The sequence below is a fragment of the Mus caroli genome, unplaced genomic scaffold, assembly GCF_978045245.1.
Source record: "Mus caroli unplaced genomic scaffold, Mus_caroli_1 scaffold_6, whole genome shotgun sequence".
Classification (NCBI taxonomy): domain Eukaryota; kingdom Metazoa; phylum Chordata; class Mammalia; order Rodentia; family Muridae; genus Mus; species Mus caroli.
Genome location: NW_028227261.1, coordinates 15,548,249 through 15,565,241, shown reverse-complemented (window position 1 = coordinate 15,565,241; position 16,993 = coordinate 15,548,249). Strand labels below are relative to the sequence as shown.

The 16,993-nt window shown below is 49.3% G+C and overlaps 1 protein-coding gene across 8 annotated transcripts in view; it reads right to left on the bottom strand.

The window, feature by feature from the left end:
* Fhad1 (forkhead associated phosphopeptide binding domain 1) overlaps positions 1–16,993 on the bottom strand; it is a 119,949-nt gene that overhangs the window by 63,985 nt on the left and 38,971 nt on the right. For 5 of the 8 annotated variants that reach the window (XM_085838719.1, XM_085838721.1, XM_085838724.1 and 2 more), the window contains exons 7-13: positions 15,122–15,245; positions 13,622–13,752; positions 11,807–11,896; positions 10,616–10,720; positions 4,776–4,883; positions 2,272–2,355; positions 963–1,232 (exon numbers count right to left, since the gene is read on the bottom strand). In XM_085838719.1, coding sequence (XP_085694845.1) covers positions 963–1,232; positions 2,272–2,355; positions 4,776–4,883; positions 10,616–10,720; positions 11,807–11,896; positions 13,622–13,752; positions 15,122–15,245 — 912 coding nt within the window. The remainder of the gene's footprint in view (positions 1–962; positions 1,233–2,271; positions 2,356–4,775; positions 4,884–10,615; positions 10,721–11,806; positions 11,897–13,621; positions 13,753–15,121; positions 15,246–16,993) is intronic. The other 3 variants (XM_085838723.1, XM_085838722.1, XM_085838725.1) reach the window with 3 other exon arrangements.

Here is a 16,993-nt window from a genome sequence, read left to right as displayed (position 1 = left end):
TCCCTTTGTAAGGGATGTGGCATTTGTACACAGGCTACACACATCCTTCTGTATACTTTAAGTGGCCTCTAGGCAACTTACAATACCCAGCACAATGTATATGCAGGCAGAAAAATGATAAGAAAAGAATGTCTGAGGGTGGGAATGAAGTTTTGTAGGACAGAACTTGCCCACTGTGTACAAGGGCAACAGTACAGACGCAAAGAGCCCACCACTACAAAATCCAACCTTATCTGGTTTGTGACTGACTTTGCGGGGAGGGGTGCATGCAGGTCAGAGGTCAATGTGGGGTCCTCCCCAATCACTCTCTGCTTTACTTTAAGAAACTTTTTGGCATGTTTGAGATAAGGTCTCAGGAAACCCAGGCTGGCTTCAACCTAGCTAAGCATGGCCCTGATCCCAGAACCTCCACCTCCCACGGACTGGCTTGCAGGGGAGTGTCCAGTTCTATGTGGTGACATGGATCAAACCCAGGACTTCATGCATGTGCCTGAGCTACCCCCCTCCCTTGCCCTTGCTTATTTTTTGACAGTGTCTCTCACTGATGCCAGAGCTAGCTTATTTGGCTAGATTGAGTGCCTCACAAGTCACCACCACCACCACCCCCGCCCCCACCCCTCCCTGGGATCTTTCTGCATTGGCTTTCCCAAATACTAGGGCAACAGGTGTGTGCTGGACCCATCTTTTTATAGGGGTGCTAAGGATTCAAACTCAGGACCTCCTGCTTGTGTAGGAAGCGTGTCACTGTCCGAGCTATATCTTGAGTTTAAGAGAGAAAATAAATCTGAATGGGTTCTTTCCCCAGAGGCAATTTTGAGTCAAAGGTGGGGTCTTAAAAAGGAGAATCTTTCTCCTCAACCTATCCCAGGGAGAGGGCAATTTCTTGCCCGGTTGCACAGACCGGGGGCGGGGGGTGGGGGTGGGGGCAAGCCAGCGGCCTGGAAATCTCTCCCAGAGGCTACCTGGCACTTGTCCAGCAGCACCCTCAGCTTCTCCACGCTGTGCATGGTCTCCTCTTGCTTGGGGTGCAGATGGGTCTCCCTTTGCAGGGTCCACTTCCTCTGCTGGAAGCTGAGGTTGTCCTCGGTGACCTGGATGATCTTCTCTATCAGCTGGCCAGAGGACAGACAGTAAGATGTCTCAAGGCAGCCCGCTCTGCGAGGCAGGGACTGCAAAGTGGGAGCACGAGTCCTGGCTCGGTGGGGAGGGATGCAGGCCCTGAGGTGCTGCCTCTGAGGGAACATGCGCTCTGTCACCAGGACGCATCGCCCAGGAACTGGGGTCTATACTGTCACTCTGAATTTGTTCCAGATCCTTCCATGCTTATAGCAACGACTCTTGACTCTAAGTGTGCGCTCACGGGCCATGGTTTCCTGTACCTGCCTGCCTGTGTTTTTTTTCTGTGTGTGAATACTGCGTGTGTGTGTGTGTGTGTGTGTGTGTGTGTGTGTGTGCATGTGCGTGTGTGTGTGTGTCTACTGTGTCTGGGCATGGTGCACATGTGTGGAAGTATGCATGTGTGTATCTATGTGTGTGCGTGCGTGCGTGTGCATGCATGTGGAAGGCAGAGGGACACTGTGGTTACCATTCCTCATGTGCCATCCACCTGGTTTTACTGTAACAAGGCATCTCACTGGCCTAGAACCTGCCAAGTAGGCTAAGGCTGGCTGGTTGGAGAACCCTGAGTCCCAGGGGTCTCTGTTTGTCTGCCTCTCCCTAGCACTGGGGTTACAAGCATGTAATGGCACATAGACCTTTGTGTTTTGTGTTCTGGGGATTGAACTCAGGTCCTCATGCCTGCAAGGCAAACGCTTTACTGACTGAGCTATTTCTCCAAATCCCCCACCCACTTGTAAACTTTTTAACCTGTTCTTGGCCACAAAGGGCTGGAAAGATAACAAGGCAGGCATCCCGTGGCCTATCTACACTGCTGTGGGTTAGCTTCCCCTTTGGAAGGGATCAACCAAGGTATGTGGACGGAAGCCAGATCACCCCTCTGCTCCAGAGCACCAGTGTGTGTCTGGTGCCCAGCCACGAGCCTGCCTGGCCGGACTGGATTTCTACAAGGAACATTGCAAGGGATTTTTAAACCAGCTTTCACTTCAAAAGCCAGGAAATCCCCTAAAATCAAAACAAATCTTTATGGTGTAGCAACAGTGTGAGAAATATGTGCCACTAACAAAAACAAGCATATGCTCTCAGGGTCTGGCATCCAGATCCCCGGAGACAGAAGCGAAGGAGTCACGTGGCCAGAGAGCCAGCCACACTAACCTGCTGGTCCGTGATGGGCTTGTCGCGGAATGGCTTTGTTTTTCCGAAAGTGGCTTTGATGACCTGGTTTCTGAAGTTCTCTAGCTATGGCACAAAGGGGGGAGGGGGGAGGTGACTGGTCAATGGGGGTTGCCAAGACAGAGGCAAGGTGAAATGTTGTCTTCACCTCGGGGTTCAGGCCATATGCCTGAATGGTCATTCATGGTTATGATGTACTGGGGTGAAGAGCCATAGACAGAATAGAGCAGCAGGCTTAAGTATTTAATGCCCAGCCCGATCCAGGCACACAGTCCCTGCACACCTGTCGAAGGCCCTCCAAAGAGGCCATTGCAGTCAGTCAATGGGAAGTCTAGGTCCAGAGGTGCCTTTTCATAATTGCTAGACTTTCAGCTCCAATAAACGTGATCAGCTAACTGGGGTTACAAGCATGTAATGGTACATAGACCTTTGTGTTTTGTGTTCTGGGGATTGAACTCAGGTCCTCATGCCTGCAAGGCAAACGCTTTACTGACTGAGCTATTTCTCCAAATCCCCCACCCACTTGTAAACTTTTTAACCTGTTCTTGGCCACAAAGGGCTGGAAAGGGATATCTTTCCAGGGGATAGGGAGAGGAGAAAGCACACGTGTGTTCCCAGGTGCCTTGGGCATCAGCTGTCCCAAAGCTTCTGTTCATTGTGAGGCATTTTTATGTCTCTGGAGCCAGCATGGTGCAGGCATGGAATGGGCACTCCGGAGGGGTTTGCTGGGTACTGGGATATGGAAACCTACCAGTCAGGTGCCTCCCATGGGTTGGAAATTTTAGCGTTTGGTGGAGGGGATGGCCCTGTGTGTAAAGCTTAGAGAATCCCAAGTCTAAGGCACCCTAGACTCCCTCAGGAAGCAGAGGCTAAGAAGCCTGGTTGGGAATTTACTCCCACGGCACCCCAAGGCCTGCGCCTGTGATCCGCTGGACAGGGTGGGCATTAAAGACTAACGTATATCCTCAAGGGGACCCGGGGGACCCACCAGATGATATTCAAAATCACAGAACGGTCCATAGGACTCAGAACTCGGGAAAACAGAGATGATGACAGTACAGGAGACTTTCAAGCCAGGAGCTCCAAACTGTCCCCTGGTTTCATGGCCAAAGGAGGGGTCAAGCTAGCCAAGAAGTTGGTTAGGTGGGAAAGCCCTACATGTAAGGTGACTGCTTGTAGTGAGAGGGATAGGGTGACAGGTTCTCAGATGCTGTGCTGGGAGCTGGGGACAATGGGCTGGGCTGAGAATGTCAGCTGGGCCTGGCCTTGAGGTAAAGAGAAGGCCAGGAGGCAGGAGGAAGGCTGACTCCCTCCCCCTGGAATCTATGCACGGAGCTGTCCCATGATCCTTTAGGTGACCCAGCTTGGAGCTGACATGAAGGCCTTTGGACAAGGAGCACAGCCCATGCTCTCAGTTCAGGTATATTTGGGGAGGGGGAACTATAAGAGAGCAATGGAGATGAAGGAGCAGTCTAGGGACTGTGTGAGGGGACAAGGGACTGAGGACCTACTAGAGAAATCACAGCTGTAATGTGGTATTTGATGACAAGTTGAACAGCTGTCCAGTGATCAGCACCACTTGATGGAGTGAGTATACCTCTCCATGTCCCGAGTGCGGGGACCAAGCCTGCTTATACAACCTGGTTACAGCTCGGATCAGCAAAGAAATAGAAATTGTGTGAACTTGGTGCAGGATAATATGGAATTATGGTCCTTAGCATTTTTGAGGTGACTCACAGCCCTTCTGAGACCCTGCTAAGTGGTTATAGTAGACGTTCCCCACCCCACCCCCAGACACAGAAGCCAAACATCTCGGGACACAGAGTGCGTCTTGAGCACCATCAGGTGGGGAGTCAGCAGAGATGCCCAGGGAGAATCCAGAGTAGCTGTCCTGGAGAGCTTTTAAGGCCTCTGTGCTTGGCTTTTCATTGGCTCTCCCCAAGCCCTTGGTAAAGTCTTACATCATTTTATATTGTTCACAGCAGAGCCCTGCACAGTGGAAGGCCCATTGGTCATCTTGGGCCAGAGCAATGGAAAAAGCGCCCTCCTGCCCAGCCAGGCAAGGACTCTCACTACCCTGCCCAGGATCATCTCTGCCTAGCATGGACTTTGGACACTTAGAGCTCACTTACTTAAAAAAGAGACATTTCCTTATGGCCACTGAGAATCTGCGGGGGGTGGGTGGGGAGGGTGGGGGGGCTCTTGGGGGAGGAAAGACTAGGGAAAATGCCTACACTGAAAGCAATAGGAGAAACTCTCCAGGGGGGAGAGGGGGGGAACAGGCAGCCCCGGGGCAGGCTGGCTGCCTGGCCAGGGTCTTGGGTCACAGTCACAGCACACTATTGGAGTGAGGACATCCCAGCTGTTGGTAGGTGGAACATCCAGTCTTTAGGCATCACGCCCCACTCCACCTCGCCCCACCCTGACACCAGACTTGGCTGCCTGGTGTAGGAGACCCAGCAAGGAGGGTCATGGAACGCTCCTACCTGGCCTACTGCCCTTTCCAAATTGATTTTAATGAGGTTCTCTCTGTTCCCCATTTCTTGCAGCTGAAGCAATTTCCTTCTGGAATCTTCCTGAAGCTTCTCTTCGACCTGAAAGGATGACCAAAGCATGTGCTGGCCGCTGCTAATGTGGCCATGAGGCAGGCGGTCTGCGGGGGGAGCCCTCCATGAGGTTTAATGGCCTGGGGGCGGGGGTGTCCCAGAGGGACGCACAGGAGCGGCAGCCCACGTGGCAGGGGGCAAAAGTGAGTCTGGCGAGGAAGCTGGCTTATGAGGCTTCGTCCCCTGGGCCCGGCTGAGTTAGTCCTACCCCAGGCCTGAATCCGAGGGCAGTCCCTAATAGGTCATGTGACTTCAGAGTCTTGTTTTGTTGGTCTGTGACTCGGTCTTTGGGGGATGGGGGGAGAGGGCAATGTTTCTAGGACCGCCTCGAGTTACCATGGGTTAAGAGTGTTTGGAGAAGTGGTGAGATTTTTATAACGGCTCTACGTGTGTGTTTGTGTTAGCTGTCACAAGTAAAACTGCAAGATAAACCTTTCTCCAATATCCTCATACCCTAAGTCCACGGGGGGTTTCGTAAATATTGTTATTAGGAATACAGTCCAGAATATGTCATCAGTGGGGACCACTCAGGGAGGTCAGCCAAGCAAGACTTTGAAAGAGATGGAACTTGCAGAAGGCATTCAAAAGGGATGGGGGGGGGGGGGTGGTCTGGGGCGTGGCTACTCATTCCCTCCCTGTAAGCGCAAAAGTGTTCAATTCTACCCTCTGCTGGCCATTGGATGCACTGCATCTCCGTTCATAACTAGTTTTTCCAAATTAGATGTTTGACAGGATGGGCTTCTGAATGGCATGTTCATACACGTTTATAATGTATTCAGAACACGCCCATTCCTCGCTACCCCTCCTTCTCTCTCCCATATCGGTCCCTTTCTCTTCCTGACCTGTCTGTCCCACTTCCCTGGGGACCATGGCTCTAACCTGTATTAGAGGCTGGGGTACACCTTCAAAGGAAGGTGTTTCATGCGGAAGCAGACTCACAAGCCTCTTATTGGGGTCTGGAGAGGAGTGCGCCACAAATACACACCCCAAACCCTTCAGCACTTTGTCCAGAGCCCTGTGGGGCAGCGAAGAGCCCCTCACACTCAGGCTGCCTGAGAAGTCCGCTTTGGTTTTCATTGCTCACCCTGAAGGTCCTCCCAGCTCTAAGGAGGGAGGGACTTCAATGTCTGGCCTTGGGCCTGCTCTGTATCCCTTAGTGTTCTCCACCCTGGTTCCCAGCCCAAAGCCTCAGAGTCAGCCACAGCCACAGCCACAGCCACAGCCACAGCCACAGCCACAGCCACAGCCACAGCCACAGCCACAGCCACAGCCACAGCCACAGCCACAGCCACAGCCACAGCCACAGCTCCACCCTGGCCCTCAAGTGTCCTGCCTGCCCTGTCCCTCCGTCATTGCCATAGAGAAGAGATGCTTAGGAGTGGATTCAGCCCTCAGAGGTTCATTAGGTCCCTACCCTGGATTAGACCTCAGACTGGGCACTGGTAACCATGGGTCTCTTTGCCTCAGATTTATTTCCTTCTAGAACATTCTTGACGGTACCAATGCGACCCACTCAGACATGAGCAACAGGGTCTGAATCAGCTTCCTCTCATAAGGCCTAGATGGCCAACGTCTGGGCTGCCTGCTGACTGGCCCTGTGTGGATGCATGTGACAAGTGCTTAGGGACACTGGGTTTTAAATTTACATCCTGGCTCAGTGGAGGAGGTGGATTTTCAATTGAATTTAAAAATACCATTTTATTTTTAAATATGAATATGGAGGATTGAGAATTTGAAAATGAGTTTAATTTCAGTCTCAATAGTCACATGTGGCTAGTGGTAGTGCCGCAATGATGGGTCCCATAAATGAGGCTTCTGGCTTGGTTTTTACCCCACACTGAGTGTATGGTTTCTGCTCTGAGTTGCTCCCTCAAACCTCATGTCTTCATCTGTCAAATGGACATAACAGCTTTCAGATCATAGAGCGGGCTAAGAGAACAGACAGAAATGATCGTCACAATGCCAGAAACAGCCCTGATCATCACGGGCAGAACTGGCCACAAACCTAGTGCGGTCAACAGGCCTGCAGCAGCCTCTCTCTGTGTTTGATACACAGCCCAGGCTCCAGTTTTAATGGGAAAAAATGAAATAAAACAAAATAAATAAAGGGGAAGGTGCAAGCAGGGCATAGGAATGTAAAGGAAGTAAGGAAAAATGAGCCCACCTTAGGCAAGGTTGCTACACAGTTGCTACAAGTCAAAGGGAAAGGAAATCTCAACAAATGGCAAGGGAGATTGGCTACACAATAACCACTGTGTAGTAAGAGTAATTATGTAACAGACTTACAGTGGGGGGGGGGGGGGACAATAGGTCTACAGAGTGCTAAAGGAAATCAGTCAATGGAGAAATCCATGCACGTTAAAGTATGTTGCAGAAAGGAGGGTCACACACACACACACACAGAGATGCATGCATGCACACATGTACCCCCGAGAGACTTTACCATCAGTAGATACTTAATCCTTAGGGATATATTTTAGGCAGAGGAAGAAGGACCCTGGATGGATACCCAGGGACGTAGGGAAGGCGCAGCTCCCATGGGTGTGAACACTGAATGTATGACAGCATTGGGGATGCCTCTGGGGTGTCAGTGTGGAGGGAGGTGTAGGTCCTGGTGCTTATGTTACATAAGTCTCTGTGGTGCCAGTGATGCTAAAGGGTTGACGTTGGTGACCACTGTGTCATCTGGGAGTGGGGTGAAACCGTGTTTTGATAAGATGTAAGTGCATGTTTAGAGTAACTGTGAAAAGAATATCAGAAGAGAAAATGCTTGCCAGGCAGTAGTGGCAAGTTAATTCCAGCACTTAGGAGGCAGAAGCAGCACTCTGTGAATTCCAGGACAGCCAGGACTACATAGAGAAACGCTGTCTCCAAAAAACAAAAGAAAACGAAGCAAACAAACAAAAAAGAGTAAAAAAACTGACATCTGATTTTGGGAAGACATAATATAGCTTTTATGCTATCCTTACCAGATGAGGAACCGAGGGGAAAAAATTCCAAAAGAATACAGGGGGAAATATCTAATGAAAACTATCAATGAGGTAGGCCTGGTGTGGTATGACAGGCCTTTAATCCCAGCACTTTGGAAAGATGGCTCAGTGGTTAAGAACACTGGCTGCTCTTGCAGAGGACTGGGGTTCAATTCCCAGAACCCACATGAAGGCTTGTAATCATCTCTAACTCCAGTTCCAGGGGATCCAACTCCTTCTTCTGGACTCCCTGGGTACTGTACACACACGGTGCATAGATACACACGTAGGCTAAACACCCAAACACTAAAAATAATTTAAAAATTAACATCATACCCTGACAACAACACGGGGTAAGGAGGGTTTATCTGCCTTACATTTCCAAGTTATAGTCGATTACGGAGGGGAGGCCAAGGCAAGCACTGGAGCATCTAGCCATATTGCATTACAGTCAGAACAGAGATTAAGATTAAGATTTCTCTACCCTAGAAAGTTTTTTTTTTAAATGTATGTGTGTGTGTGCATGTGTGTGTTGTGTGTTAGGGGATGTGTACACATGAATGCAGGTTCCTTGGGGGACAGAGGTGTTGGGTTAGAATCACAGGTGATTGTGAGCTACCTGATAGGGATGGCAGGACTTGAACTCAGGTCCTCTGAAAGAAAAACTAGCACTTTAATCTCTGAGCCATCTCTCTAGCCTCAGCTTGCTCTCTCTCTCTCTCTCTTTTTTAATATTTATTTATTTATTTATTTATTTATTTATTTATTTATTATATGTAAGTATACTGTAGCTGTCTTCAGACACTCCAGAAGAGGGCGTCAGATCTCGTTACAGATGGTTGTGAGCCACCATGTGGTTGCTGGGATTTGAACTCTGGACCTTTGGAAGAGCAGTCGGATGCTCTTACCCACTGAGCCATCTCACCAGTCCGCTTTCTCTCTTTTTATACAGTTTGGGGACTAACCTAGGGAATGGTTCCACCCACAGTGGGCTGGTTCTTCCTATACTAATTAATGATCAAGATAACCCCACAGACTAATTAGACCTAGATAATTCCTAACTAAGCTCTCATCTCTGGATACCCTAGGAGCTGGCAATTGATACTTAAAACTAACCATCCAGTGGTCAAACTTGACCTAGAAGACACATGTGGAACGCTGTGTCCTCTACAGAATGTATGTTCTTCTTGTAGGCACATATGAAACAAGCATGTACCATGTGGGCCACCAAGCAGATCACCAAAAAAAAAATCTCAGTTGATACCAGGGACCTAAAACACCCAGAGTAAGATCTCTGTTCACAATGTAATCAAGCTAAAACCAATACCCAAAAGGCAGCCAAGAAATTCTCATATATTTAGATATTAGAAAGTAACTCCAAAAATGCCACGTGTTAGAGAAGAACTAATAATGGACACTGGGAAAAACTTGGTTCCAAGTAATAAAGAAAAACATTCTAGAACTTGTGGGATGCAGCTAAAGCCTCATTTAGAGGAAAATGCATAGCCCAGAAGGCCATTTGGTTTTATTGCCATGGCTGTGGTGATTTTTAATGAAGAGATAAATCAAAGTCAACTTATTTCTACTGAGAGATATTCTCCAGAATGAAATACATTGAGCCAGTGGCTCAGCACATTCCCGGACGTTTCCATTTTCATTGTCTTGGGATAGTTTTTATCTAGATGCATTCTTTCCTGGGCAAATTTTACAAATAGGATTTAACTTATCTCTAAATTTTTCTGGCCACTGTCATTTTAAAACATTAATTCTATTTATTTTTTAAAGACATTTATTTATTTAATATATGAGTACACTGTAGCTGTACCAGAAGAGGGAATCAAACTCTTTAACAGATGGTTATGAGCCACCATGCGGTTGTTGGGATTTGAACTCATGACCTCTGGAGGAGCAGTCAGTGCTCTTAACCACTTAGCCATCTCTCCAGCCCTGTTAATTTTATTTTTAATGTGTGTGCCCATTCAATGCTGCCTATATGTGCCTGTCAGTGGGCACAGACAGTCTCTTAGGGACTGTATCCTTGAAGAAAACTGACTCTCTTTCCCCAGTAGCTCTCAACTGCTGAGGGCTAGCTCACTAGCCCTCACTAGCTCCATGGCTAGGTGTGGGACTTCATGTGTCCCTCCCACAGCCCATAGTGGGATTTTGAGTTTTTATTGTTCTCCATTTTTTTTTTTTTTTTTTTTGGACACAGACTCTCACTGAACCTAGAGCCCATCCATTCTTCCAGCTTGGCTGGTTAGAGGGCCCCTGTATCTGCTTATCTCCATCCACCCCAGGGCTAGAATTACAGCTAAATGCCACCACAGATGGAGCTCACATAGGTTCTGGGGTTCTAAACTCAGATTCCCATGCTTGCGCAGCCGGGCACTTCACCCATGGTGCCATCTTCCCAGCCCTGAACTCCGTTTTATATTAGCTTTTAGATTAGCCCTGTGTGGCTGCCACCCTCTGAAATGGATGCCACATTTTCCAGGAAAGGAAAGCAACACAAGACCCACTATCTGCAGGTAGGGGCGAGTCTCTCTGAGATAAAGTGGGAACCGGTTTAGTCTGAGCATCTTGCTGGGGCGGGGGTGGGGGTGGGGTACCTTCTCCGGTCCGAGAGGAGCGGCAGATGCCGGCATCGGCCACACGGGGGCGCTTTGTGGGTGGAGCGGGACGCTGCACAGGGGATGGGGGAGTTTATCTCTCGTGGTCATGGACACAATCAAGCTTCCTTGAAGCACGCACCTTGTTCTTTTCTCGTAGCGTCTTGGAGATGATGTTCTGACCCGTATAGTTCTTCTTCAGTTCCTCTCTGAGCTTCCTCACTTCTTTCTCCATGTCTTGCATTTGCTACAAAAAAAAAAAAAAAAAAAAAAAAAGCAACCACAGAGAATTCAAGTTCACTAGGCATGGCGAGTCGCCTCCTAAATGGAAGCCCCCCACCCCCCACTTCCTCAGGTCTCCCGTGTTTCTGAGGCTCATACAGGTAGGATCCACACCAGGCAGCTAAGCGCCTTCTTTGCTCTACATTTGCAGGCAAAGTAGATTTCTCCTCACCCGACCCCCGATTCATATATTCCATGTGCTTGATAAAGGAAAAGAAAGTAATTTCTTTGAAAAAACAATCAGCAGAAGGGGTTTGAAGGGTTTGGGAGAATGGCTCAGTGGCTGAGTGCTTTCTGTGCAAACACAAGGACTGGAGTTCCGGATCCCCAGAACCCAAACAAGAGCCTGATGGGCGTGGCCTGGAGTCCCGGCCTCAGAAGCCAGAGACAGGGCCGCTCAATCAAACCTAGAGCAACCTGCTTACTAAGGACAAGAGGGACTGGGATATTGAAATAAAGATGATATTTTTATTGCATTTTTTAGATGTTTATTTTAAAGTGTGTGTGTGTTCCCTGTCCTAGACCTTTGTTTACATAAGTCTAAATTCTACCATTTAAATGTGGCCACAGGTATGGTGTCCTGAACACAAATATCTCCTGTTTTTAACAACCGAGATTTCATAACACTGAGTAAAAATGAAAGAAAGAGAAAGGTTGTTTGCCTTAGAGAGAAAGGTGGCCAGAAAAATATCTGTAGAGGGGCAAGAAGGATGGCTCAACAATTAATGCTCTTGTAGAAGGCCTGAGTTCAGATCCCAGCACCCGTGATGTGTGACTCACAACCACCTCTATGCAATCCCAGTTCAAGGGTATCTAATGCCCCCTCCATGCTTGTGTGCACGCACGCAGTAGGTGTGGCCTCCTGTCATTGTCCCTGCTCAGCCAGCCCCAGGGGAAACCCATGGGAAAAACAGAGGCAACTAGCTGGAGAAACCTGGAGAGAGCCCCATGGCTTCCTCCAAACAGCAGAGCCAGAACCTTGTGCTTTGGGGAGGGCCGCGGCTCGCACCAAGCACATCAAGGTCAGAGGCAATGAGGACCATCCACTCACACTTCTGCATAGCTTCAGCTCTTTCTCCTGAGCCTCCCTGCGATCCTTCTGAGCCTCTTCCTTTCTTAGCTCTTCTTTCATCACTGAACACTGAGGAGAGAAAGGGCAGCAAAGAAAGAGACCACGGCTGGCGGTGTGGAGGTGTCTGGGGAGGGCCCCAGCTGGCCCCGAGAGCACTCTGTGCTGTTTCCATCCCAATCGTACGCCCACATTCCAGCAGGGGTGACAGCTGGTGTCTGACAGGCACACAGATGCTTCAGGGGCTCTGGGTTCCTGCCCCCCCACCTCTCTTGAGCCCAGATCTAAATTCCTTTTCGGAAGCCAGCAATTTGAATCATGAGAAAAACTCATCTTTGAGGAGCTGGGTGAAGACACACGTGTGTGTTGCCACTGGGACCCTGAGTGGCTCTAAGGACCGAACTGTGTTACTTCATAGGATGTGACCATGCCGCAGTGTGGAGGGAAATGCAACCCTCATTAAGACACGTGCTTTGCTTCCAGTTAAGAACGTGTGCTGTTTGGTTTTAACTGTCAGCTCCACAAAACCTAGAATCACCTGGGTATAGTGTGAGGAATTATGGGTATTAAGTTGGCCTGTGTGCACATCGATGGGGGGGGGGTGACTGTTGTGATTCTTAATTGATGTAAGAAGACCCAGCCTACTGTGGGTGGCACCATTCCCTAGGCAAGGGGTCTTGCACAGTACGAGAGAGGATAAGCAAGCAGGAATCTGTGGGGTTCTCTCTTTGTACTTGACTATGGACGGGATGCTCCAAGTTCATGCCTTGATGCCTCTCAGAGATGAACTATAGCCAAATAAATCCTTCTTGGGGGATGGGAGGGGTCAGGATATTTTATCTCAGCAACAGAAATGAAACTAGAGTGGAGTGCACTCTAAAGCCAATGGCTGGATCCCGGCAGTGAATCTGAGGCTTAAGGACCTTCCCTTCCATCTCTTTAACTGTGATGGTTTGACTGTGAAATGTCCCCCACTGGCACGTGTTTGAACACTTGGTCCCCAGCTGGTGGTACTGTTTTGAAAGGTTATAGAACTTTTGGGAGGTGTGTGACTGGGGGTGGGCTTTGGGATTTGACGGCCCAGCCTCACTTCCTGTCTGCTCTCTGCTTCCTGAAGGTGCTATGCGAACACACCAACCCAGGTCCTCATGCTTGCAGAGAAGGTTCTTTGCCTCACCGGCCTCCTAATATTTTTTTTTTTTTTTTGGAAACAGTCTCATGTGACACAGGCTGGCCTTGAACTCTTGATTTTCCTGCCCCAGCTTCCCAAGTGCTAGGATTATAGGCTTACATAGCCTATGAACACAACAGACAGGTTTGCTGAGTTAGACTCTGTATTGTGTTAATTCTGATCCTGATTCCCACTGATCTTCGAAAAACTGCAAGGAAGGGGATGTGTGGAGAGATGGCTCAGTGTTTAAGCACACTGGCTGTTCTTCTAGAGGACCCAAGTTCAGTTCCCAGTACCTACACAGCAGTTCGCAACTACCTTAACTTCAATTTGAAGGGATCTTGCGCCCTCTTCTGGCCTCCACAGGTGCTGCACTCACAGGCACACACTCAGGCACAGACACACATAATTCAAAAGAAAATAAATCTTAGAGAGCCAAGTTCCCCATGACTTTTCTTTTCTTTCTTAAGATGTTAGTCTTTCTAGGAGGACACTTCAGGATTTCCCCTTATGTCCCTGGACTCCATGATGTGGAAGGAGGCTGTGTTCAAAGCCAAGGTCCAAGAGAAATGAAGAGGGGCGTGTCACATGACCAGGTCCCCTTCCTGAGCCCTGAGGAGACTCACCCTGGAGCTCAGGGCTTCCAGCTGGTACTCCTTCTCCTTGTTCTCGATCCTCAGTCGATTTACCTCCTCCTGCAGCTGTTGAACTTGCTCGTTGCGTGCTGACATGTCTTTCTGTAAAGATGTCACCATCCCTGTTTTAAACAAAGCCAGGACAGAGACCAAAGACACAGTGAGGATCACCGCCACTGCTGTCACAGTCGGCCACTGGGGAGACCCCTGGCACTGAGGAACGTGCTGGGTCCAAGGACCCCAGGGGCTGGAATGGGGCTGGGACCATGGCGTGTGACTGTTGCTAACACAGAGACTGCCTGGGGATGAGAGATGCTCCTTCTGTGAGTTGCCAGGCTCAGGATTGATATCTGACTTCGATCACTCTCCATAGTGGTAGTGTTGCTTGTTCGTTTGTTTTTGAGACAGGGTCTCTCACAGAGCCCAGAGCACGTTGGTTATCCAGAGTGGCTGGCCAGTGAGTTCCAGGTATCCTCCGGCCTCCACTTCCCCAGTGCTGGGACTATATGTACTAACCAGCGCACTGACTTTTTACACGAGTTCTGGGGATCAAACTTGGCTCTTCTCACTTGTGTGGTAAGTGACTGAGCTTGCCTGACTGAGCTGCTTCCCCAGACCTCTGTTTTCGAATTCTTCACACTCTTCCCTTTCCCCTAAGGTCTCTGTCCTCTTCTGGTCTCTAGACACATTGTTCTCAGCTTCAAATATCCCCAAATGGCATCCTAGCACACAGAGGAGACAATCCCCTGTGGGATCTGGCCCTGTCTTCTCCTCTGACCCCCCCAATTTGTCTCACAACCCCTCTTTCCCTGAGTTACACTTACCTGTCGCTCCTTCAACAGAGCTGGCTGATTCCTTCCCTGGGACCTTTGCACATGTGCTTGCTGCTAGCAGAGCACAGCTCCTACAGGGCATCTCCTGTTTGCACACGTGATATCCCTCTCCGCACTCCTGAAGCCCCTCACTACCATGTGGCCCCATTTTACTGTCTTTACAGGATTACTCTCTCCCTCAGACATGTCTGCTTTCTCACCTGTCTGCCTGTCATATGGATCCAGGCTAAGTAACCTCTGTGGCTAGCAAGATGGTCCAGAGTTGCCTGTCCCCCTCCCACAATCTTCAGCCTTGAACTACCTCAGTTGGTCAGTCAACAAAATGTTTTTACTCAGGGCCGAGAGCACTTCAAGGAAATGGTTCTTAGGACCGCAGGCCACTCAGCACCCTTGTCCTCCCTGGTGAGATGGATGCTAGCTAAGAGCTGGTACTCACTCAAACATTGACTATGGAGGTAGTGCCTGTGCTAAAAATAGCTGATGAGCACTTCTGGGGGAAGATCCCCAGTCACTGATGGTATAGCCTGATGGTTGCTGAGAACTTTACGGCTCTGTCCAAACTCAGGGAGCAACTTTTGATCGATTGGTGATGTCTGCTCGGGCCACAGGGGTGGGTGGTGAGGTAGTACCTCCTAATCCTGACTCCAGAAGAGCTCACCTGATGTAATGGCATGGTCTCTCTTTAAATTCTCGCCCTCATTCTTCAAGGATTCGATTTCCGTGTTGCGCTCTGCCAGTGTCTGACTCAGCACCTGGCTATAGCCTTTTTGAAGAGCGTTGATCTGTGGGAGGAGGCAGCGCATAGTCAGAGGGCACCAGCCCAGCTCCAAGACACATGGGCACTTCCTAAATCTGTGCAGAGATTCTGATCTGTCACATGATCTTGTCTTGCTGATGACAAAGGTGCAGAGGCCCAGATGTCCCAAGAATACCTGTCCCCTTCCGTAATGTGTGTCCTCACACCACTGGAACTCTCAGTCATAAATAGACCAACCCCAGGGTTTGCCATCAGACATCACTGGCTGGATGTCAAGCAGAGTTCAAGAGAGTGACACAGGTTGTAACCTTTTCCTTGGATGACAGTGGACATTTTTCACAGGACCCTCTAGAAGACAATGCTCAGTCTGCAGCCCATGAACTGTCTGCCCCAGATTAGCTTTGGATGACACAAAATCAGAGACTTACTTAAAGCATTATGAATTTTAAAAACAATTTTATTTGGGGATGGTGGTCATGCCCATGGGACAGTGCACAATTGTCAAAGGATAATCTTTAGGACTCAGTGCTCTTCTTTCACCCTATAGGTCCCAGGGATTGCACACAGGTAGTACAGGCTTGGGGGCAAGCACCTTTGCTGGCCCATGACGATGACGTCATTATCATCATCACCATCACGACCACCATCATTTTTATAGTGTAGCTCTTACACATGAATTTTGTCAGTGACACTGATGAATTGCAATGTCAAGAAGCTGGACACACCTGCCAGTGCCCCAGACACATTCTCAGCCCTGGCTCCTTCTGTAGAAGCCTCATAGCACTCTGACGGATGTCGCCATACAGTTCCCACTTTGCAAGTGAGGAAACCAAGAACGGGCGGGCGAGCTGGGCTTGCCGGCTGACTCAGGACCTCGGCTCAGGCTGGCCTGTGGTGGAGCTTCATTCAAGCCCTGCCGGCAGGTGTCTGGCTCCCCATCACAGGGCCGAAGGAACTGATGATATTAGAAGCTAGAGTCTGGGGGCTGGGAGACGTCTCAGTTGAGTGTCTAATTTGCAAGCATGAGGATCTGAGTTCGGATCTCCAGCACCTGTGTCACAAAGCCTGGTAGAGTGGTATGTGCCCGTCACCCCAGCCCTGGGGATTGGGATGGGCGGTCCGTGAAGCTCATTGGCCAGCCAGTTTAGCCGGACTGTGACCTTCAGGATCATTAAGAGATCCTATCAAAAAATAAAGGCGGAGAGGGACCGAGAAAAGACGCCTGAGATGGGTGTGTTGGTGCACACCTTTAACCCTAGCACTTAGGTGGTGGGTCTCTGACTTTGAGGCCATCCTGGTCTATAAAAGAAGTTTCAGAATAGCTAGGGCTACACAGAGAAACCCTGTCTTGAGAAACCAGGATGGGAGGTGGATACCTGGCTTCAACCTCTGGCCTTTATGTGTACACACCTGTAAGCACAGACACACGCACACCACCACATTAACATTAACATTACACACACACACACACACACACACTCTGAGAGATAGCGAATTGGAATTTACACTGTGTTGCCTATACATGAGGGAGAATGTCTGCCACATCTGGTCCTGAACATGGCCAGGCTCTGTTCGCATAAGAAACACCTGGGTCCTGCCTTAGGTGTTTTTTGGTTTTTTTTTTTTAAAAAGACAGGCTTTCTTTATTCTCTATGTAGCTCTGGCTGGCCTGGAACTCACTAGATAGTCCTGGGTGGCCTCAAACTCACAGAGATCTGCCTGCCTCTGCCCGTTTGCCCCTCTGCCTCTCCCAAGTACTAGAAATAAAGGAGT